A 25,870-nucleotide genomic window follows, 5' to 3' on the forward strand; every position below is an offset into this window, starting at 1 on the left:
TCGGCTCGTCTCGAGCTCTATTTTCAAAGCTCGAGCTCGGCTCGTTTACTATTTATCAATTGTTTTTTTATATAATTATAATTATTATATATATTTTTTCTATTATAGTTTTATGTATAAAAGAATATATATTATTTAGTTATTTTATTTATTTTTTCATAGCATTATATTTATTAATTAATATTTATTAAATATATATTTTTTAAAAATTATATAAATGGCAGGCTCGTTTAGGCTCGCGAGCCGGCTCGAGTTCGATAAATAAAGCTCGGGCTCGGGCTCGTTTATTAAACGAGCTTATTTTTAGGCTTGAGCTCGGGCTCGGGCTCGATAAAGCTCGGCTAGAACGAGCTTTTTAACGAGCCGATCTCAAGTAGCTCGCGAGCAGCTCGGCTCATTTGCACCCCTAGTTGGATACATAAAAGCTTTACGATTTTGCATTTTGATGAAAGCATGCAATGTGTGTGCATACTCTTTGGAACCTTCTTCGAAACCGGGAAACGTGTTGACAATGTTTATGCAATCTTCAATTGTTGGGAAGGGTTCATTTGGTGGAAAAGTTTGTGTGCTTGTTGATAAGGCATCCAACACAACATCTAGCTTGTTCTCAAAAGATGTAGTTTTGCTCTTTTTTGAACGTTCTTTGCCAACACTTTTAGACTTCCTTTTAGTCAAACTATTTTCAAAGTAACTAGGAAACAAATGCTCATCTAAACTCATTTCATCACTATCTCCTTTGCCCTCTATATTTTGAAATTGTAACGGAGTCATAGTTTGATCTCCTACGGCAACCGAATCCCGAAACAAAGAAGCATAACGAGTCTCAAATATTTTCAAATTTGCGCCCCTAAATTTGGCAAAGTCTTTATCAACATACAAGATAAATAGATTAATTAATGAGCTGTGTTCAATGTGTATATAAATGGATTTCACTATGCAATCATAACAACAAATGATTAAAAATAAAAATTTAACTTACCTTTATTTTATCCTCCCACCACTCAGGCGATGCATCAATTAAGTTTCTCGTCCCACCGATCCCAGTTTCAAGTCTCATCAAGCGATCATAAAGTTTCCATTCTCTTTTCATGACGTCCCATTTGTTTTTAATTTGTTTTTGATCAAGGGTTATGCATGTTTTCTCATACATGGTTTTTGCTATATTCTCCCACCCAACCTTATTAAAGTGAGTAACGGGTCTATTCTCTTTTCTAAGTTCAAGCAAGCACGCATCGATAAACTCCTTGAATGCATCATTATTCCAAACGAATTTTGGTTTTTTTTGTTTTAGTTGATTTTTCACAATCAACAACATTTGGGCAGTTTACATCCATTATCTGATACATGGCAACAAATTAATGTAGTCCAAAAATCACATTCTATAAACCTAAACAAACTGCCATTGCTTTTTTTTTTCCTCTCTTTTCACTTCCTACGGTTTTTCATTTAGTATGTAACTCAACCCTATAACGTATATATTCTAACCATATTATCTATCAACGTTTGCAATTCTGTTTAGCAAATAATAATCAAACACACCCTAAGTCAACAGAATGCATTTCAAAATGTTACCTATATCCGTCACAATAATGCACTTGAAAATTATTAACCCATAGCTAATTATTAACACATTAATGATGATAATAATAATAATAATAATAATAATACATAACAGTAGAAAAATTCACATACAACTACACAAAAACAGTAGTACAAAATCAAACGAATTTACTAAAAACGAATTGTACAAACCTGGTGGAGGGACGGATTTAGAATAAAAGAAATTGGTATTCAATTGGAATGGACTACACCTTGTGTTTTATAATCAAAGAGAGAGAAGCCAAGGGTGTAGTTGATAACTGTAGGGTTTTAATTGATGGTGGTAGGGTTAAATTAATGATGGTAGGGATATAGTTGAGAGCCGCAGGTGTCAAATTGGTGTTAAATTGATGGTGGTAAGGATGTAGTTGAGAGCACATACGTTAAATTGTTGTTGAATTGAAGATGGTAGAGATGTAGGTGAGAGATGCAATTGCTAAATTGGTGTTTCGCAGAGAACTGTAATGGTATTGATGGTGGCGTTGATAACTGTAGGGTGGGCATGGTGGCGCTGTAATGGTTTTGATGATGGCACGGATGATGACTTGATGAGAAACCTGCAGGGGGCGTAAATTGTAATGTTATTACTCCTCAACCCTAAAGTCCAAAAAGCCAGAATTTATTAACTTTACAGAAACTTTTATTTTACACTTATGTAGCGTTTAGTATGCAGTAATCATGTAGGGAATTGAATGATTCATTGATTGGGAATGAAAAATATGGTGTTTGGTTGCTTAATGGAATGGAATCATTCATTACACATGGAATCTCATTCCATCAAAACAATTCCTTCCCACCCCCCTTCTTTTTTTTTCATTCCATTCCTCTTTACCATACTTTCTTAACAACATCACCACCTAACAACATCAACCACCACCACTACCATAGCCACCACCACCTGCCGCCACCTTCGCCGTATCCACCACCACCTCCGCCACCACCTCCGACGCCACCACCACCACCACCGTCGTCACCACCACCACCACCTTACCACTAGCGCTACCGCCGCCACCACCATTGTCACCGTAACCAGCACTACCATTTCCACTGTAACCACTGAAACCAATGTCACCGTCGCCGCCTGACTATCAAAGCCACCACCACCTAAACTCAACCACTGTCGCCACCACCCTACCATCGCCATCACTACCAATGCTACCATCGCTTGACCACCGCCACCACCACCTGACCTCAACCACCGTCGCCACCACCCTACCATCGCCATCACTACCAATGCTACCATCGCTTGACCACCGCCACCCCTCCCATCACCATAACCACCGCCTTAGACGCCTGACCGCCACTACCATCACCGTCGCCACCACCATTTTTTTTTGTAAAATAACTTACTCTGAGAAAAAAGTGTTTTTATTATTTATCTTTCATTCCTATAATTTTTTTGGATACCAAATAACATTAACTAATGATTCATTTCATTCCCATAGGTTAACCAAACAAGACAAATGAATGGTAATGATCCATTTCATTCCTTTGTTCATTCCATTCATTCTCCCATTCCATTCCCCTTTCATTCCATTACCTCCAACGAAACATATAGTGAAAAGTTAGAAACCAAAATAACTTGTGAGTTACCAAAAATCTTTTACCCTACTAACTTCTTCCAAAAGGAAAAAAAGGCCAAAAAGGAGGGTTCAATAACAAACCCAAACACCCCCTTATTATTATTATTATTATTATTATTATTATTATTATCCATCAGAGAACATAACCACAAACCCTCTTCGTTTCCATAAACCCTTAGAATTGAATCCTCCAAAATCATATATCAATGGCAGTTGTATTTTTTTCTTCAAACATGATCATCCAGCTTCGCAATCATCACTCACCATCACCGCAGTTGGTAAAGTCAGTTCCTTTTACAAAAGGGGTTTTTGCAAACCCTAACAACTTCAAAATTGCTTCAAATTTCACACGTAAATCATCTTCAGTTGCTATCAAAGCCTACCAGGATGAATCGGTAACCTAATTTTCATATGAAATTTGTCCTTCGGATTAATTTCCGTTTATTTGAAAAATTAGGTTTAGAACACTTTCATTCAGATAACATTTCTGATTTATGAAGTGGATACACCGCTTTTTATATAATTAGTATGCGTGTAATTAGTTATGAGTGAATGCAATTAGGGTGTAAAGTGCTCATTAAAATCTCACCTCAAACCCGGAAGTGATGTTTATCTTTTGTAATTGTAATTATGGGACCCACCCATGGTTGTAAAAATCCCGTCTAGACGCCATCACTAGTACCTACCCCACCAGCTAGTCGTCGATTAATAGCTATTTGGTACAGGGGCAAGTGTTTACAATCAATGCACTACCTCTTGAAGGTTAACCAATTTTGGTTTCGTTGGAGTTAAAATTGGAATATGTAAACAGATACCTAGTTTGTAGCTTTGTTGATATCCTCGTTGTCATACCTTGTATCCCTTGCAATTTTCTGTTTATTAAATTTTTTTATTGCTCTTTATACTTCTGCTGCTTTCTGTTTTAGTTGCTTATTTAATCAGAAGCGCACAAGGCTCGTGCATAAGTGACATACAAGGGTGTAAACGATCCGATTCACTCGTGAGTCACTTGAGATACTCTCAAAACTCTAATCAAGCTGAGCTTAAATGAGCACTAGCTTGAGTTTTATTGACGCTCATTTAATAAGCGAGCTCGAGCCTAAGCTTCACATATTGAACTTGAGTCGGCTGTTGATCCCAAATGAGCCTTTTAGTTATATAATTATTATTTAGTTTATATAGTATATACATTTATATAATAATTGTTATTATACATAAATTAACAATAAAAATTTTTATAATATATGTTATATTTATAATTTTAAATATATAAAATTAATTATATTTTAAGCTAAAAAACATTAATATATTAAGATAATTGACAAAGTAATATAAATAACATAATTAAGAAATAAGAAAGGAGCCGAGTTCGAGTTTGAAGAACTACTCGTGAACCGAGTCCGAGCTTTAGAAATAGAGCTCTGAGCAAGCCAAGCACATGCTCCCTCAAGTTAAACGATCCGAGCCCGAACTTTAGAAATAGATCTCTAAAAGAGCCTAGCTTTAGCCTCAGCTCTAGGGGTGTAAACGAGCCGAGCTTTGATGGTTGTTTTTTTTCAAGCTTGGGCTTAGCTCGTTTAGCATTTATTAAATAATTTATATAAGTTTTTAATTGTTTTGAGAAAAACTTTAAACGAGCCTAAGCTTGGCTCGAGATCATGTAGTAACTTAAACGAGCCAAAGCTCGGCCCTAGCTCGACTGGGTAATGTAAATGTAATACACAAGAAGTTAGAGGTGGAACTGAAGAATACAGAAGGCTTGTTTAGGCTCGATGAGCCTAAACGAGCTTCCCATAAAAGGCTCGAGCTCGGGCTCGATAACTAAACGGGCTTTAGTTGAGGCTTGGCTCGACTTGAGCTTGAAAGAGCTCGGCTCCTTTTGAGTTTTTTGTTGATCTGGATCGAGTTGTGAGTGAGCGGCTCAACTCGTTTGCTACCGAGCTCTCTGATGTTAAACGAGGTGAGCTTAAGCCTAAATGAGCTTGGGCTCGGCTTGGCTACACTCCTCGCGACATGCGAGTCCTTTGCTCCTTCAGTGCTCTTTGCATCTTTGACTAACTTGTTAGTTGCATAAAATTTTATATTTATACTTTTCTTGACATTTGTAAATGAAATGGTATCACAGGAGCTATCTCAGCCTGACTTTCAACCCAAGAGAAGCTTGGCTTCACCAACTAATCCTGAAACTGACAACTTTAAGGAACCTGAAGATGAACCACAAACCTTAAACTTAGTTGAGGCTAAGGCAAAGACAAAGACAAAGACCGCCACAGCCATACAAACATCTATGGACTATCAAGAGGTTCTTAAGTATCCCATTGTTACAGAAGCTGCAATACAATCAATTATTAAAGAGAATACTTTGGTATTTATGGTGGATGTACGCGCAAACAAGAAAGATATTAGGAATGCTTTTGAAAACATGCTTAAGATTAAGACCAAGAAAATTAACACATTGATTAACTATGATGGCACCAAAAAGGCTTACATACAGTTGCCTTCCGATAATCAGGCGGTTACTATTGCTAAAAGACTCAAAATTTTGGCTTAATTGTATGTCATATTGAGATTTAAGACCAGGTTTTGTGTATATAACCAAGGCAATTGAGGATGAAGGTGCTGAGCATGTAAGTTAAAACCTTTTTGTTTCACGATTATAATTTAGCTCAAAACTTGTTTGTTTAGAATCTTGATTTTTATCTCTGTTGTCAATCATGTTGGTTGTATTAGAATCGAATATGGTTAAATTTATTTTTTTGTTCACCAATGCGGGATTTCATAGATTGATTAGTAGAGAATAATTACAAAAAATAAAATAAAGAGTTGTGTGGAATGGTTATGTATAAATTTTATTAACAGCCAACAAACCTTTTAAATGGGCTATTGGTTAAACTCACCACATTGGGATGTACTTGTCTTTTAATACGGGAAAAACTCTCACGTAAAGCCAATGCCTGTGAACACTCGTCTGAATATACAATAGTGGTGAAATAAACCCGAAAGCAGTTTGGATATATTAGAGATGTTCAAAACGGTTTGGGACTAGGAACCGGAACCGGTTCTTAACCGGTTCCTATATTCAAAACCACCTTTTAAACCGGTTCCAGGCTCGAACCGGTTAGGGAACCGAACCGGTTCTCCCACCCTCGGACCCCTAACCTATCTAACCGGTTCTTACCGGTTCCTAACCCGGTTCCTGTACCGTAACCGGTCAAAAAAACGGCTATTTTTGACCCCAACGGTCAAAAAACGGCCAAAAAAATGGTTAGGAACCGGTTCCGGTTCCAGAACCGGTTCCGGTTCCTACCCGCCCCCACTCAGAAATGCAAGAACCGGTCACGGATCATCGGGTTGAATCAGATAGGGTCCGGTTCCTAAAAAAACGGGTAGGAACCGGTTCGGGTCCGGTTCGGGTCCACCGGTTCGGTTCCAGGAACCGGTTTTGTTGATCATCTCTAGGATATATTAGGGATGAGCGTTTTCGGTAATGATACTGACTGGTACCGGTACATGTATTTCTAAAATCTTGCAACGAAATACCGGTACCGAATCGACACCGGTATGGCGGTACCGAATCGAACATTTCGATATCAGTACCAAGTATTTGGGGATTTTGGGATCAATATCGGTACCATCCTGAGCTCATCCCTAGGTTATATGCATATAAAAAAGTTTGGGTTCAATGATTTATTATCATATAAAGGGGAGAGAGTTTGCTATTATTTTCATTTAATACAAACACAAAATCAAATTCCACACGACTCTTTTCAGTCTGTTTTTTTTAATGTTGATAACTCTTATAGAATATTATATTGTTTTTTTTTAATATCTACATCATAGAATCAAGCATTTCATTCTCTACAAGAGGATCCACATTTGTTACAACATCCCAAGATATACGCTTATACATGTAAGTTAAGGAGGTGGAAGTTTTAATTTCTTAATAGTTCTTTTGAAAAAAATGCATATGCGGGTGCAAGAGTGAAATAACTACTTATTTTAGCATGATGTTTAGCCGTGTCAAGAAGCTGGGACTTGGATTTAGAATATTCATTGAAGGATATGACATAGGCTAGTTAAAATAATGTCATGCAAGAATATTTGAGTATGTGAACTTATGTGTATATTAATTTCGATTATTCACTATGAATAAAAAGGGTTCAATGGTAGTGACACCCATGTATTTAAATATTTTGTATGTGTAATATGGTAATATGAAATTTAATCGTCACGACATTTCATTAATGCATAAGTATGTTGTTTGTTTGAGTTTGTTTAAGTTAATCAAGGATTACACAAAAATGGGGAAGGATTGTTGTCTATTTCAGTGTAAGAGATTACTTTGTTGATCAAGTAAATTATAGTGTGAACTGAAATAAACCGGGTTTTGGGTGCACACTTATTTTAATCTTACTATAATATTATAATGGGGGGTGGGTTCCAGGGCAGCGCCATTGGTTGCAGGGTCCGAGGGGCAAATCCCCTTACTAGGGTCAAGCGTCTTTGTAAAAAACTCATTAGAAAATTGATTTTGTTATGAATACAAACATTTACGCTCATAGCCCCGGGCCCGACTTAATGTTAATGGGCTTTAGGTTTTCATTGAATTAGTATATAGAGGTGCACAAATCGGGTTTTTTCTAATACCCGGGTTCGGGTATGAAACCGGTTTCGGGTATGATCGGTTATTGGAAAATCGGGTATTGAGAGAAATCGGGTAGGGTTCGGGTAGGGTATTGGGGAGAAAAACTCAACCCTATGTACCCGGGTAGGGTATGATCGGGTTCGGGCATTGGAACCGGGTACGATCGGGTATTAATACCCGGTTTTGAATTTGTAATTTTTTTATACATTTTTTAATTTGTTTAAAATTTAAATTTTCTTTGTAATTTATAAAACTAATTAAACTATATTACAAAAACCATAAATCCACTTAATTACAAATTATTTACTTACTAATATGCATTTTACAAAAACTTAAACATAAAAGTTGTGAAGTAAACATAAAAATATACTATAAAAACTCATGTATTATTTCGGGTATTAGAAAATTGGTATCGGGTATCGAGTATAACCGGGTATCGGGTATAGGGTATGACCGGGTCTGGGTATTTACGGGTATAAATCGGGTACGATTTCGGGTACGGGTATTGACCTCAAAATGCATACCCTATCCATACCCTACGGGTAGGGTCGGTTCCGATTTCGGGTATAGAATACCTGGGTATAAAAAACCGGTTCCGGGTACGGGTTTTTTTTGCACCTCTATTAGTATATATAAATTGTATGTAATATGATGAAGTAGAGATGAAACAATACTTACCTATACTCTCTTTTATTATTATTTATTGACCCGAAAGTGCTCTACAACCCTAATTTTTCCCTTAAATTTCAAATCCACAAATTCGTTTGTTTCTGTACCATCAATTGGATACTGCCATAATGATATATCCTCATCGTCTTTGTTATTGGAAAATCACTTTTGTACGGGGCACTTGAAAGGAAAAAAAAAACAGAAAGTGGATTAAAACGTATTCAAGAGTGTAATAGTCGGCGATGCTAGAATTCATGATTGCTGGATTGATGTGCGTATAAACACATCAGACTAGGAATTGGTTTTCGTTCAAGAAGTGTGTTCGTCAATTAAGGTTACAAATCCAACTCTCTTCCGTGATTAGATATGCTTAATATAAATTATTTGATATGATTCTCTGAATTGTTAATTTTGGTTTGCGGCAATAAATATTTTGTAAATCAGATACTATAACTAATAACTAAATATTATGAATTAATAAATTCTTAGATTTTGGAACGAAGTAGTTTTGACGAAACTGCCGGCGAAATCGTTGGGAAGTTAAAACAACTTTTAGTTTGTTGAAATTTAATTAGTTTTGTGATAGATTTCAATTTATTATATACTAGGATAGAACCCTAAAAATAAATATAAACTAGGATTTAGGACCCGCGCTTCGCAACGGGACCGTCAAATCTAACAAAAAAACATAAGTAAAAATGTTAAACCATAAACTCGCTGTAAGTCAATGTGAAGTCAGTTTGTATCAAGTTACGACATCGAAACTAAACAAAAGCAATAAACCCGTCAATGCCAAAATACAACAAATTTTCATATGTGAAACCAAAAAGACCTGCATGTTACTGTAGCGAACCAATACAAATTCGGTTCGTATCAGCGGTACCAACACAAATTCTGTTCGTATTAGCGCTATCAACACAAATTCGTAAACATACATTAGTAATCCAAAAAAAATATTTTAAAGGTGAGCAGGGTATCAAACGTTGACATGCAGATATAAACCAGCGACGATGAGATATATTTAAATCACGAAAAAAAGTTTCGGTCATTGTTAAGACGAACTATAAAAAGTATGAAAGCAAAGTTTAAAAAACCGTTTAACCAAAAATAAGATATGTAAAGCGGACATTTGTCAAAGTTTAGTGTTTAAAAATATAATTAGTTAAATATTTTAATTACTTTACAAAAATAATTATAATAAAGAAAGTAAAAAACTATTATTTTTATTTTTGAAATTATGATTAGTGAATTAATGGTTATAATAATTAATAAAATATTAAAAGTGAATAGTAAAAGGAATAGTAAATTTGTGAGAGGAATGTTATCCTCTTTTATTTTTATTTTTATTTTTATTTTTAAAAGACAGAATTACAAATTTTGTCCTTTAAAAAAAGCCAAATTACGGTTCGTGTCCTTTTCTAAGTTTCCTTGCATGCGGTGTACTTTAAACTTTTTTTTTTCTACACGTTATGTCCTTTACGCTAACTGGGTTAGAAAAACTCAGTTAAATGCCCTCACGTGAGGCGCATGTGAGGGCATTTTTGTTTTTAATATAAAGGTAGGCCCTACCCCAAACAAAGCATTCATCTGCTTGCATCCTCATTCCATGGATAAACCTCACCAGTCACCACCAGTATCCATCCAACTCTTCATCCACTTTAACTCAGCCTCATCATCATCAAAAAAAAATTGAAAATACAATCAAGATAATTTCTTCAGTCCAGTTCATGAAGCAACACCACCCGTCACTCCTTCAACCTCACCCAGTGGTAGACTCGTCAGCATCAGAGGCGCGACATCTCCGGAAAGTTTTCCGTCACCGGAAAAAAGAGTTTGGTAAATGTCTCGTTTCACCTTCAATTTCTCCCAATTTTTTGAAGAAGGTAACAAGATAGGGCAAAAAGAGACCGAAAATTGAGCCTGAACGGACGAAATCGGAGGTTATAGACCAAATCATACCTGAATCGGACTCGAAATAGGGGAGTAGCCTCGTTGTTCTGGCGAAATTTTGGTGGTAGTCTTCCAGTGGTGGTTTCAAGCGGCGATTGGCTGACGGCTACGATGAAGGTTTGGTGGTATTTTGGCGAAATTTTGGTGGTAGTCTTCCAGTGGTGGTTTCATAAACCCTGCAACTTCTTCTTTAACTTAACCTACCCCTCAGCCCTTTCTCTTCCCAAAAACTCAGTACAATCTCCGGTGAACAATGGCTTCAGCTCCGATCAAGATAAGCAATGAACAAACTCCTGATCTTCAAATCACTTATGAACTGAAACCCTCCAAATCACCGGTAACCGATGTGACTCCTGTGGCTCAGCTTTTGATGTCTAAAACCTCTCCCCCTGCTCCGTTAACACCTTCGGTTGCATTATCGGTATCTATTCACTATTTATTATTAGTTTGCAAGTACAATTTGAGTTATTGGTGGTTGGATCTGCTGTGCTTTTAGGGCAAACGCAAAAGGTTGAAGCCAACCAGATTTGACTTTGCTTCCTTTAAATCCAAGAAGAAGAAACACCAACGCTTGATTTCAAAGCATAAGGTTTGTAATTTTGTTTTATATATTGTGAATTTGTGATGTATAAACCCCCAAATATGAAATTGAAATGTATTGGTTGGTTTTAATCATTTTATTCATAGTGTACGTGGTTCAGTTTTTATAGAAAAGAGAATGATAACTGATTGATTATTTTTTGTTTACAGGCGGAACATGATCCTTCGAGAACGAGTTTGAGGTCGGTTTGTCTTTGAAAGCTTTGTTCTGGTCGCCGGAATACTCACCGTCGCCGTGACCACCACCAGTGCAGTCATCGATCTCCTTGTCGGAAAATTGGCTGTGGTGGTGATGATGATGTAGATGACGTGGAGGGGATCACGACGGGCCAGGTTTCATGTGCTGGGTATATGGTGGAGGCGTGGTGGTGGCGATTAACATGGTCTCCGGTGGCCGTTAGTGGTGTGGTGGTGGTTTAAACAGAGAGAGAGAGAGAGAGAAGGGGGGGGGGAGAAAGAGAGAGAGTCTCTGCAAAAATGATGAAGAAAGAGGAAGAAGAAGTTGCAGGGTAGACGAAAAGACAAAAATGCCCTCACATGCGCCTCACGTGAGGGCATTTAACTGGGTTTTTCTAACCCAGTTAGCGTAAAGGACATAACGTGTAGAAAAAAAAAGTAAAGTACACCGCCTGCAAGGAAACTTAGAAAATGACACGAACCGTAATTTGGCTTTTTTTAAAGAACAAAATTTGTAATTCTGTCTTTTTGAAATTATGATTAGTGAATTAATGGTTATAATAATTAATAAAATATAAAAAAATGAATAGTAAAAGGAATTGTAAATTTGTCAGAGGAATGTTATCCCCTTTTTAATATATATATTAATAAAACAGTCATTTTTCATCTTTGTTATGAAGTTTAATGATGTTAGATCTAGAAAATCCTCATTCATTTACCGGACAAACGACTGATGATGAAATTTACCTTTGATTTTAGGAGGAAAGTGCTCATTCTTTTTCAATCCAGCTTTTAAACATGATAAAAATTTAAAAATAAACATTAATGCAATATGATAAAAATTGTATAATGTGAAACCTTCCGGTCTAAAATAAGGATGACAGTAAGCTCTTCATCAATAAAGAGCTTAGTCACATAGTAATGGTTGGAGACCCGCATTGCATCTAAATAACATAAAATATATAAGATCTTCACCAAATTTCTTTAATGTGCCACCGCATGGCATTCTCAACAATATGTAGTTGTTATTAGGGATGAGCAAAATCAGTACCGGTACCGATTGGTATCGGTACCGATTGGTACCGAAATCGGTACCGATTTGGTACCGTCGGTACCAAAGTTTTAAACAATTTTTTAATTATTCCTTTAATTTCCCAAAAGGGTGTTGTGGAAACATATATTTACCAAAATGGTGTTACAAATTTTTTTACCCATTTAGTATGTTTGGGTTTTTCTCTCGTAATATCACTGGATAGCCTATAACTTTAACAAAACAAACTATTTGAATATTTTTAAAAGAAAGATTTTGTTTTTTATTAAATAATTCTGTGTTTTTTTTCTTATTCTATTAAGTAAACATGTTTCTAATATAATAATAACATATAATATATATATATATATATATATATATATATATATATAATAACAAGTGTAACACATAAATATGTTTTCCGATCTTTATAAAAATAAAAAATGAACAAATATTATCCTCATATAAAATCTCATGTATAGAAATGTTATATTATGCGTACATTTTTTTTTGTCTTTTAGATATAATTATTGTAAATAAAAATTTAACGAGCCATCTTGACGAGCCACGAGCTGGCTTAAGCTTTCAACAAGTCGAGTTTGAACTTGACTTCTCAACATGTTAAAATAAACGAGCCAAGTTGAGTCAGCTCGTTTTTCAAGCTTGAGCCTGAACCATGATTCGGCTCGTGAACAATCCTTATCCGATCAAGTTTGTCATCGGTAAATTTATTGTTCTTTATCCGTTGAACTCAGATATGATGATTCAAACAACAATTTCGTGTGTAATCTCATCAAACTAAAAATTAAATATTGTCATTATTTAAAAATGTTATACGTTTTTATTTTATTATATAAAGTAATACACTTATATATATAAAAGAAAAGGTTTAGTAAAAAGTGAAATTATCACAAAGTAGAATTTAATATTAACTATAATCACGACGATGATTATATAAAAAGTGAAATAATAAAAATAACAAAAGTTATGACATGAAAAAAAACAAAAAAAACCCCAACCATATGTATTATTTTTTACAAACTATTTTAATATTAATAATAATATGACGAAAAAACCTTTCAAATTATGAGACTTGCAAATTAAAAGAAGAAAAGAAAAAAAAACATGTTTTAATAATATAACGAAAAAAAACTTTTAAACTGCGAGACATGCAAATTAAAAAAAAGTGTTTTCTTTTAAATTAAAAAAAATTGTAGATGTATTTAATAAAAAAATTGTTTTAAAAAAATATTAAAATTAGTTTCTTTTATTAAAGTTAGATGCTATCCAATTATATTAGGAGTGAAAATAGCTAAAAACAATTAATTGGTAAATACATTTAAATAAACACTATTTTAGTAAATATTTTTATCTTTAGTCCGAAAACAGAGTTCTATACTGAATAATAGTTATAGTTATTATTTGTTTCCTTTATTTTTAGTGTAATTAATCAAACGTTCGCAAAGAAAAAGTCATATTAACCTTAAAAATACGCATACTTTTTTTTTATTCTTTATCAACTTAATAATTGTGTTTCAAATGTTGTTGTTGTAAATTTTATTTCGATTATGATTTACTTTTTAATAATAAGTTATGTAACAACGTGAAAATTTCGAGTTCAAAGTATCAACTTTTTAAAATATAGAGACTAAAATTGCCAAATTCCAAAGTTGAGGGTCTAATTTGTAAAATCTGATTTCCCTAACCTATCGCGGTACGCGTCAGGTCAGAAGAGACTCCCATCGCGGTACGCGATGGGGAGTCGACACAGTGTGACACGTGTGCCACGTGGCACACGGTGGCACTATGTGCGGCCACGTGTCACCACGTGGCAACACCTTCTGCCACGTGTTGCCACGTGGAGCGGTGACTGCCACATGTCGACATGTGGCAGACCTACCCTCTGCGTCATCAACCCTACGTCGCGGTACGCGACGGGATGCCCAAAGGACCCATCGCGGTACGCGATGGGATCCAAAATATTGCCTATAAATAGCGGCCATGGGCAGCTCATTTCTGCACACCAACATTGCTCTCACATCTCACCACTCTCTCTAGCCTTACCTCGATAAGCGTGCCATAATCCATCGTTAAGCGTGTCCCGAACCTTTGTTTGTGTACCAACGTTTCCTTGGAGTTCGTGCCACCCGCCACCCACATTCGAGCAAAGGTGTTGTTATAATGGCGAAAGATCTCGTAAAGCGTGTCAACGAGTATTAAAGATTTGACGTTCCTCGATTCGTGTGTCGAGAAGATTGAAGCGGCGTTGGAGTGCTGCTCAAGTCCCTAGGGTTTCTATACGCCATTAAGGTTAGGCGTAATGATGAATTCAATATTATATTAAAGGCTTAAGCCTTAAGTCGAGGTTATACTCGATACCTCGATAAAAGAAAAGAAAGATAACATAACAAAGATATGAATAAAAGAATAGATAATGTTGTAGTAACATATATATGTGTGTAAGTATATATGTAAATATTCTTTGTTATGAAATATTATTTATTGAATAAAGAGTATTCTTAAATAATAAAAGAAAAAGAATACGTTTCTTGGAGAAGAAGAAACGTCGGGTTTTATTATAAACTAAAGGTTTATAAACTTACTTTTAAACTAAAAGTTTTCAAGTAAACAAGAATTTAACTAAAGGTTCAATTGAGGATTGAGATATAAGACTAAAGGTCTTAAGCCGGATCGTGTATCCGACTAACAAATATTTATACTCGTACTATAGGTGCGAGATAAAGAAAGGGAAAGACCCTTGGACGGTGAGTGAAGCCGATCCTAAAGAGACAAGGTGAATACGCCCCAAACTTTTACTTATTTAAAAATGAGTCAAACGTGTTATTTGAAATTGTTTACAAGGAACTATGTGTTCCTAAAACCGTTATAAATAAAGGGTATAAACCTAGCACTCAGGCTGTGGTATACGTATGTTTGGATCCTTACATAGGTGGTACTATGCGATGTATGGGCATGATCGCACCACCCTTGGTCGTAGGATGCTCTCTTGCAGGGAGTACGACCGTTGTGTATATTTACGGGTACTTAACTAAGTCGAACGCTGCGGTGTTTGCTGAAGTGACATAGCGTAGAGGCTGATATTTATAATGTGTTATTTAACTTTGTTATTCCTAAGCCACGTTGGGCCGAGGCAGGCGTAGTCTCGATGAGTAATAAAGTAAAAGGGATATTTTTGCGTCAGCGTGTTCACCAGCATTCGTTGCTGACGTATTTATTACATTTTGCAGGTGAACAAAGTTAGAGCTTGAAAATGACGAAGTACTATGATATCCGATGGCTCGGATTCTTTTTGTGAACTTAATATCTTAAATGATGGTTTGTAATTATAAACAAATAATCTTTTGATAACTTAAACGGGTGTTTATAATCCCGTCTTATGAATACATATATAAATATTACACTTTTGATCCTTAAAGTTTTATAAGTCTTTTGCAAACTAATGCAACTCTAATTTATTTACAAACAAGGTACCAAACTATTGTGTCGCACTCCTAGGCTCTAGATGGAGGTGTGACAAGTTATATGGTATATAAAATGAAAGAAAAATTTTAACTTTTATCACGTTAATGTACACATAGAGGGTGTTTGGCTAAGACTATTTAACATCAAAAGTGCTTTCGACAAAAACACTTATATACTTATGATTTTTACAAAAGTAGTTAAAAAAATGTTTGGATTAACTTTTGTGGTTGAAAAAACCACAAAAATAGGTAAAATGATCAAAATGACATTTTTATAAACTTGTTAGTTTTACAAATAATGGAATGGTAGGTATATCTGTAATTTGGTATTCTAAAAAGCAAAAAAACAAAATAAAAAACTTGGATTTCTTGTTTATGAAAAGCAACCTTTCAACCGATTACAAAAGGCAAAATGAAAAGTGTTTTTATGAAACTCATTTGCTTATTTGCTTTTTAAAAAGCAAATAAGCAAGTTTTAAAACCTTAACATGCCCATAGTTTATCAACATGATGTTTAGTTTGATAAAAAAAACAATTCAAAAATATAACATGATATTGTATTCATCTTTTTAACTTATTGTACTTATTCATCAATTATATTATTAAATTAATATGGTCGACATATAATTGTTCATAAAAAATTTTCAATGTTATATATTTATAGAATCTGTGTTATTTTCAACTTAATTGGTGAGAATATTGATTAATTTAACAATTGACTATTTGACTATTAAATACAGGATTATTAGACTTTGAAAAAATAGTGACGTCAGAACCGCCACATGACACCTGAAGAATGAAACTGGTCTTGATAGATGAAAAGATGCTTTAGACCTATTATTATTTATGATTATATTTGTTTTTTTATTAACATACGATTTTTCAAGTTACATTATAATAATTTTTTATTAAAGTTACATATTAATATATATATATATATATATATATATATATATATATATATATATATATATATATATGCATATACACACACATAAGAATAGATCTAGGCCATTGGATCTAGGATCTAGTGATTGAGATTAATAGTTTTTAAAAACCGTATAATTTCCTATTTACATGGTATAGTGTCCTATCTAGGTGGTGTGTTTTATTTTAAAGTTTTCTTACACATCTCACAAAACAATTGTTTTTTATTTAAACCCTTTTCTCTCCCTCTATATATATATATATATATTTATTCTTATAACACTATGATATATATATTTTTTAATTGACGACAGACTAATATATCTTTTTGGTGATACATGCGTTCATTTATTTCGTATAATCACCAAACAGAGATATTAATTTGTTGGTTATTGGAGAAGATTAAAAAAATATCATCACATAGTCATTATAAGAATATGTATTAATATGTAATTTTAAAAATAATAAAATTATAAAAATGTAATTATAAAAATATTATATGTTAATAAAAAAATATAATCATAAATTAGTAATAATAGGTCTACGTATATTTTCATCTACCAAGATCATTTTCATTGCCCAGAGGTCATGTGAGGGATTTGACATCAATATTTTCTCAAAGCCTAATAATTTTGAATTTAAAAGTTAAATTGTCAATTGTTATATTCAACAAGATAAGTTATATAACTGTCAACAATTAAGTTGAAAATATTATAATTTTTTTTAGATATTCATCATTGAAGAATTTAGATGAGCAATTATATATCGACCAAATCAATTTAATAATATAGTTGATGTATAAGTAAAATTGTTGTATACAACCTCATGTTATATTTTCAAAGTGTTAGTTTTTTTTATCTTACTGAACATCATAAGTATCTATACGTAATAAAATTAAAACTTATTGAAAGGGCAAATCATAAACAAAATAAAACTAATAATAATAATAATAATAATAATAAATAAAATCATTTGAAACACAAATAATGTAAAACCTTTTTGTTATAAATTACTAAGTTGATAAAGAATATAAATTATAAGTATTCATTATAAATATTTTTAAAGGTTAATATGACTTTCCTTTTCCAAAGTTTGGTCAAATACACTAAAATAATTACTTCATCCGTCCTATTATAAGTGTTCATATTTTCTTTTTTATCTGTCCCATTATAAGTGTCTACTTTCAAAATTTATGAGTCAATTTCCAAGTTTATCCTTAAACACACACAACTAACATTAATAAACAATATTGTCATTTGATAAGAAAAAATATTAATCATTCAACCCACCTTAAACTTATGTGTTTTTCAAACATGAACACTTATAATGAAACGGAGGAGTAATACATTATTCAATGATGAGCTCTATTATTAAATTAAAAATTTTAGTTCTTGCAAACTTTGGTCGGTTACACTGAAGAATAAAAGAAATAATATCATATGATGTGACACTTCAAAGAAATTTGATGAAGATCCTATTAGTTTATTAGATAGGAAGATTCAGTTAATTATTTGAATGCTTATCATTAGAAATACATCGAAACAATTAAATTAATTGTTTTAAGCCTACAACAAAGATTTTTTTTTTTATTAAAATGGGTGAGTGAAAAAATTATTTACCAAATAGGTGTTTTGAAACTTATTTACCAAAGTAGGTGTTTTATTGGAACATTACATTTCTCACTCTTATTTTTAGTGTATAAAAAGTAATTCTTATTTTTTTTAAAATATAAGACAAGTGAAACTTATTTAATATTTTTATATTCTGCATATCTGCATTTAGATTCTGTTTTTTTAATAAATCTATAGTTAAATATATTTCAAATAATATATTTTCTTCGAACTGTATTCAAAGAATACGGTTGTTTAAGAAAATAGTTGTTTACTTTTGTATCACATCTTTTATTAAAAGCGTATATAAACAAATAATTTTTGTTTTCCTAAAACATTCAGTTAAGAAGTTTATCAATGTTTTTTGTATCGCGTCGTACCAATAACGACACGAACAGATACTGACCGAACATCGTCGATATCGGCATTGATATCGACCGAACAGCGTCGATATCGGCATTGCTATCGACCGGATAGCATCAATATCAGCATTGATATCAATCGAAGAACGTTGATATCGGCATTGATATATTGTTGCGGCATGCTTGTTTTATCAATGTTTCGATCCATTGCAACGACTCATTAGTTTTATTCTTGAAGTTTATATAGTTTTGAAAGATAATTTTTGTATTTTCAAATGCAATTAATTATTTGGAACAAAAAAAAAATCAACTCTTTGACCTGATATATAAACAATTATGATTCATGTATAATTTTTTATTCATGTTTTATATATTTTGCGTTTACTTTTTACATATTTTGTATGATATATGATAAACAGATATAATAAACACAACTATATTGATGTAATATTTTTTTTTGAAATTAATAGCCATTAAATTTTATAGCTTTAATACTATTGACATTCTTGTATAACAATTATTTTAATCCATTAAATTAGGAGTGAGAAATGTAAGATTCTAATAAAAAAACCTATTTTGGTAAATAATTTTCAAATCATCTATTTTGGTAAATAGTTTTTCCACCCACCCCATTTTGATAGATAAATGCATTTAGTTACGGGTATATATATATATATATATATATATATATAGAAAAGAGTTCAAATAAAAAACAAGTGTTTTGTGAGAAGTGTGAGAAGAGCCTTAAAATAAAACAAACCACTTAAATATGACACTATACAATGTAACTATGAAATAATACAATTATTTAGAAACTACCAATCTCAACCACTAGATCATAGATCCAAGGGCCTAGATCTATTCTTATTTTTCTCACAAAAATATTGTTTTTACATTAACCCTACCCTATATATATATATATGTATATATATATATGCATATAAGGGGTGGTTAACATACAATAATACACTATTGTACATGCAAGGTACGCGAGGATCTGGAACGTCTGATATAACGCGATGACAGATTTGTAATTAAAATGAAATTGATGATACACCGGTTATCAAAAGGGCAATTCCGTCCAAAATATATTTCAATCTAACATCTAGGGGTGTTAATCGGGTCAACCCGATCGAGTTTCGGGTTAATCGGGTCGGGTTAGTCGGGTTTTCCTTATAAAATATCTAACCCGCAACCGACCCTATTAAGGTTCGGGTTTGGGTTATTCGGGTTTCGGGTTTGTCGGGTCGGATTAGTCGGGTTAACCATGTTACTTTATAATTTTAAGTTGTTTTATGTGTTTGTAACTTGTAGGTTACAAAATTTCTCATTCCACTTAATTTTCAATTTCTTTTACAAGTAATTATCTTATAATTTCACATATAAACCTGTAAATGAACCGAACGAACATGAACACAGGTGTCCGTATTCTTTCATTTAACTTGTAACGAACACGAACACTTACACTTAATCGAACAAATATTTGTGTTCATGATCATTCATTTAAAATCTAAACGAAGAATTCACGAACATAAATGAACATAATTAAACAAATATAAACGAATATGAAGGAACATATATGTACATAAATTAACGAACACAAACATACATTAACAAACATAAATGAACGCATTTAAATAAACACAAACAAATATAAAACATATTAGGGTGATATAATTACTAAATGCAAATAATATTTAATAATTTTCTATTAATATGTAAACGAACATGAACGAACATAAACAAACTTAAATGAACGATCATATACAAACATTCACAAACATAGATGAACGAGTGAAATATGTGTTCATGCTCGTTCGTTTATTTAAATGAACACAACATAAATGAAACATTATTGCCTTTATAGTGCTTATTTCACTTTTTAATCATTGAATATAAAGTTAAGTATCGTCACTAATCGGGTTATTCAGGTTAACCCGAAAACCACTCGAAACCCGACTTTTTTTCCCAAAAATGAACCCGAAACCTGACCCTATTAACAATTCGGGTCATTCGGGTTGACCCGAATAACCCGATTAATACTTTTTTGACCCGATTAACCCGACTTGAATTTGCTTATTCGGGTTCGGGTCGGGTCGGGTTAATCGGGTTCGGGTATTTTGGACACCCCTACTAACTTCCGTTCCCCAAATCAGTTTCCCAATTTCTCCCAAATCAGTTCTCAATTACACCCAAAATTCGTTCGTCAATACGTTCTTCCATTAAACACCATTAAAATCAATTATAAGAAACAAACAATTTATTACAAATGGAGTTGAATGCAAGCTCGGCCACAAATCCTACTTCAAATAAGCTGATTATTAAGGTTAATAAAGAACGAAGGTCGAAAGCGAACCATGATAGACCTCAAAAAACAACACAATCAGGTAATTATTGGTTATGTTAACTGTAACTAAACGTATTCGACTAAATTGGGTATGTTAACTGTATTGCATTAGGTTATGTCGAACTGAAAGTGTTAGTGTATATTGATATTTTGGATAGAACGTATTAGGCTAATTTAAAAATATTGAAACTAATTTTAATAGATTATTCGAAACAGAACGTATTACGGTTGGCATTTGTAATGAATGAAGAAGAAAAAAGTGGGTTGAAGAAATGAGATTTGGATCATTGTTAATATTGAATATTACCGCAATTCCTAGTCGATTGACATATTGGTTGGTTATAAACTATGATCCTGACCTTAATGAGTTGAACTTGGGAAACCGTATTGTTAAGATACCACCACAAGTAGTTCATGAGGTTTTTGGAATACCAATAGGTGGAGAAACAATGGTAGAAAAGAACAGACCAAGCGTAGGCTCAAGCGTTGGTGTAGATATGTTCAGAAATCAATTTGATCATTCAAGGATAAGTATTCAAAACGTGTTGGATAGAATGAAAACACATAATGGAAAAAAAAGAAGAGTTTAAATTGAATTTCCTTGTGTTGTTCAACACATGCATTGACTTAATAACAAAATCTACAACAGTCAATTTAATGTTCGTCACATCAATTGACGACTTTTCAAAAATTTCAAAAATGAATTGGTGCAGCTACATGATTCGTAATTTGAAAAGAACAAAGATTGACTGGAAAGGTATAAAAGAAAATGGTAAACAAGAACAATTCAGTGGTCCAACAACCTTGCTTGCAGTACTATACACACACGACCATCAGAAACATCATGAAGCAATTGAAGAGCCAATCAGAACACCAACAATTAGCTATATAACAACAACTCTTGCTAGCATGGATGGATACTTGTATAATAATGGTCCATTAACTGATACCAGGGAGGACAACGAAGACTCAAGTAACTATTAGTTTTTAATGTAAAAATTATGACTACTGATGTTATTTTAATTTTATCTTTGAAAATACTCAAACAGTGAATAATGGTCTTTCAATTATTGAAACAACTAAAAAGGGTAATGTTCTGATGAACACGGAAGCTTGCAATGAAAATGAAATAATCGATGAACAAGTGAGAAACAATGCAACAAACAATGAAATAGTGGAAAAAGATGGGACTAAAGTGGATAATGCTATGTTGCACGCTATTGCTGGCAAGGATAATGAAAGAGTGGAAATTCATCATTGTGAAGAAGGAAAAAATGAAACTGCCAACGAAAGAGAACAAAATGATAAACATTTGAAAGATTATTTCCAGATGCCTATAGGGACAACAATTCAAGAAATAATAGACTACTATACTACCCAACCACAGTTGTCTGGATTGTTTGCATATTTGCCTAAAGAACCTTTCACCAAAGAAGAACATGTAACAATTGAAACATACAAACATTTTATTGTAAAAATATTAAAATAAATATTTATTGTAGAATTGGAATATAGAAGTGGACAAAAAATTAGATGAATTTGATAAAATTGTCTCTGAAATCAATGAATTGGTAAAGAGAGGTAAAGAAAAACATGGATCAAACATCTGGCTATTAGACAAGTGTTGTGCTTAGGAAGCTAAATTTAATCAAAAGTAATGTTCAAAAGAAACACCATTTGAATCTGAATCTAAAGGAGGTTTGAAAGAATTGGGTAAACAATTATATAATATTTTATTATATATATCAAACCTAAACCCCCCCTTTTATAATATCATAGTTGTGGCAGTTGATCTTTCACTGTATCAAAACAATTTTGGTGTGGATTCATGGTGTACTAACAAAGTATTAGGATCTGATGAAGGTAAAACTAGTACGTTCTAATACATTTAATACATCCTATTACATTCTAATACATCCTAATGAATTGATTGAAAATGATTTGAGCAAAGACGGTGAGATTGAAATTAATCAAAAAGATGATGTGAGCAAAGATGATGGGATTGAAAACAAGCAGAAAAATCAAGGTAAGTAATTTTCTAACACGTTCTAGTACGTTCTAATACCCTAAAAAAATCATATTTTTATTTTGTGATTAAACATTATTTTATTAAATATTAGAAATTCATTCAAAGACCAATGAAATTGTCACACCCCGACCAAAGGCGGAACATGCCGGGGCGTAACGTATTGATTGGACAGTAGCTCAAAAGATACTAATTAAAGCGACAATAATTATTTAATTTCATTAACATTAAACAAGTAAATAAATTTAATAACAAGAGACAATTAAATCATGCTTTTGTATTTTGAGTAATATCCAAAGGTAAAACTACTTTCTTCGATCTTGAACAATGTAAATTACGTGTACCTTAACGAGTGAATTATCGAAGATGAGATGGCGATAAGAAGTTAAGAAGAGTTCTCGAGGTATGTCAACGGAAGTTCCGAATTAGAGGGCGACAAAGCAGAGAACGTCAAGCTAGGGTTTCGGCTCTGGTTCGATCCCGATTCTTGATCTTACAGCAATGAATGGAGAAATTAATTTAGGGTATAGGGTCGGTTGGTTACAGAGATGGTGCGGACGAGTTTGATTGAATTAAATATGGTGTATTTATAGCGTTATAAGAGCAAGTTGTATGCGGTTTGTTACGAAACACATTAGCTGTCAAAATCGCTATGGTTTACTACAATTAGACTGTTGGTTAACGCGTATATGGATCAAGGAATGATTTTGTGATATTAGTTACCTTGATTCGGGCCGGAATTGGCGGGTTTAAAGATGGTAATGGTGTGGGATAGAGGAGGACGATGGTGGGGAAAGTGCCTGGCCATTTTTTTCAAGGATTTGGAGGAAATGCAAAATGGTCCCTCAACAAATGGATAGTTTTTAAAAGGCTATTGGAAGTTTATTATTGCCTTAAAACTGTACCTTGCATTTTGAAGTAATACATATAAAAAAATTATTATGAAGTAAGTTTAGTAAGGGCTAGAGTGTAAGTGTTGTATCCAACTCTTTCAGCACTTGATTATGAACACGATAAATGCGAGTGACGTGTCACAACATCCATTTAATAAAATAGTTGCTTTGTTAAATATAAGGATCCAATGAAATAATAAAAGTAAAAAAAAATTAATTGGGTCGGGTTTTCGAGTTTCAAAAATAATGAATGTTATAGAAATGATTCAAGATCATGAGAATCAAGGGGGTTTAACCAATATAGTAGAAAAAGATGTTGAAAATCAAGGGGGCTTAACAAATGAAAAAGAAAAAAAAATCAAGGTAAAACATTTGCTAAATACGTTCTAATACCCGAATTTTTATTTTTTTTAATTTCGTATTTAAATTTTGTATCATTTAATATTAGAAAATTCTTCAGACACAAATGAATTGATTGAAGATGATGTGAGCAAAAAAGTTCAAAAAAATGATGAGATTCAAGGGGGCTTACCCGATGGAAAAGATGAAACTCAAGGTAAGGAACGGTTTATTATTACAAGTATTTCAATACGTTCTAATACCCTAATTTTTATTTATAATCAATAGTTTTTAAAATCAATAACCTTGAATTATATCCTCGGTTTGTCTTATACCATCGTTTTTTGTTATTGTATCTATAGTTGTAACCGAATGTTTAATTAGTAACACATATTTTAGTTTTTCAGCCATGAATATTTAAATAATTAGAGAAAGTTCATCTTTTATTACCTTGAACTTGTTTATTATCACACCCCATGTTAACGCAGATTTCCTTCCCACATCCCTTGTCAACTACATTAGTCAATGTATCATTTGCTGCAATCGAAATATTAGTTTTATATAGAACGTATTAGATAGTATTAGCATACTTGTGATAATAAACCATTCCTTACCTTGAGTTTTATCTTTTACATCGGGCAAGCCCCTTGAATCTCATCATCTTTTTGAACTTTTTTTCTCACATCATCTTCAATCATTTCATTTGTGTCTGAAGAATTTTCTAATTTTAAATGAAATAAGATTTGATTACGAAATAAAAAAATCAATTAAAAATTATGGGATTAGAACGTATTAGAATGTATTTAGCAAAATGCTTCACCTTGATTTTTTTTCTTTTTATTGGTTAATCCCCTTTGATTCTCAACATCCTTTTCTACTTCTTTGCTCTCATGATCTTAAATCATTTTATTGTTCTTTGAAGGAATTTCTAATATTATAAAGAAACATGATTTATTTAAAAAATTTAAAAAATAAAAATAAAAATTAGGGTATTAGAACGTATTAGCAAACTTGTGACAATAAATCATTCCTTACCTTGAGTTTCATCTTTTTGAACTTTTTGCTAACATCATCTTTAATCAATTAATTTGTATCTGAAGGATTTTCAAATATTAAATGAAACAAGAATATAATTACGAAATAAAATAAAAATTTGGGTATTAGAACGTATCTAGCTAATGCTTTACCTTGATTCTCAACATCTTTTTCTTATTCTTTGCTCTCATGATTTTCAATCAATTCATTTGTATCAAGGGAATTTATAATATTTAATGAAACATGATTTAATTGAAAATTTAAGAATAAAATAAAAATTTGGGTATAAGAACGTATTAGAAAACTTGTAATAATAAACTGTTCCTTACCTTGAGTTTCATCTTTTCCATCGGGTAAGCCCCCATGAATCTCATCATCTTTTGGAACTTTTTTGCTCACATCATCTTCAATCAATTCATTTGTGTCTGAATGATTTTCTAATATTAAATGAAATAAGATTTAATTACGAAATAAAAAAAATAATAAAAAATTAGGGTATTAGAACGTATTTAGCAAATGCTTTACCTTGATTTTTTTTCTTTTTCATTGGTTAAGCCCCATTGATTCTCAACATCTTTTTCTACTTCATTGGTTAA

At 32.7% G+C, this 25,870-nt stretch overlaps 2 protein-coding genes across 2 annotated transcripts; both read left to right on the forward strand.

The window, feature by feature from the left end:
- The first annotated feature begins 3,308 nt into the window (after positions 1-3,308).
- On the forward strand, positions 3,309-5,932 carry LOC143636297 (uncharacterized). Its single transcript, XM_077103932.1, has 2 exons — positions 3,309-3,577; positions 5,308-5,932. The coding sequence occupies exons 1-2, from the start codon at positions 3,389-3,391 to the stop codon at positions 5,731-5,733; spliced, it is 615 nt and encodes a 204-aa protein (XP_076960047.1). The 5' UTR covers positions 3,309-3,388; the 3' UTR covers positions 5,734-5,932.
- A 4,759-nt stretch (positions 5,933-10,691) lies between these two features.
- Positions 10,692-11,244, forward strand: LOC143636292 (uncharacterized). Its single transcript, XM_077103927.1, has 3 exons — positions 10,692-10,867; positions 10,943-11,035; positions 11,197-11,244. The coding sequence occupies exons 1-3, from the start codon at positions 10,700-10,702 to the stop codon at positions 11,242-11,244; spliced, it is 309 nt and encodes a 102-aa protein (XP_076960042.1). The 5' UTR covers positions 10,692-10,699.
- Positions 11,245-25,870: the final 14,626 nt, after the last annotated feature.

Source organism: Bidens hawaiensis, unplaced genomic scaffold, assembly GCF_021521415.1.
Source record: "Bidens hawaiensis isolate Kalapana, Puna unplaced genomic scaffold, B.hawaiensis_p1.1 tig00007858_1, whole genome shotgun sequence".
Classification (NCBI taxonomy): Eukaryota; Viridiplantae; Streptophyta; class Magnoliopsida; order Asterales; family Asteraceae; genus Bidens; species Bidens hawaiensis.

Bases quoted from the DNA above. Each gene is read 5' to 3' on its own strand.
- LOC143636297 (XM_077103932.1), top strand. From the start codon at position 3,389: ATGGCAGTTGTATTTTTTTCTTCAAACATGATCATCCAGCTTCGCAAT. The intron at 3,578-5,307 runs GTAACCTAATTT...ATGGTATCACAG, and splicing joins AAGCCTACCAGGATGAATCG to GAGCTATCTCAGCCTGACTT.
- LOC143636292 (XM_077103927.1), top strand. From the start codon at position 10,700: ATGGCTTCAGCTCCGATCAAGATAAGCAATGAACAAACTCCTGATCTT. The intron at 10,868-10,942 runs GTATCTATTCAC...CTGTGCTTTTAG, and splicing joins CACCTTCGGTTGCATTATCG to GGCAAACGCAAAAGGTTGAA. The intron at 11,036-11,196 runs GTTTGTAATTTT...TTTTGTTTACAG, and splicing joins GCTTGATTTCAAAGCATAAG to GCGGAACATGATCCTTCGAG.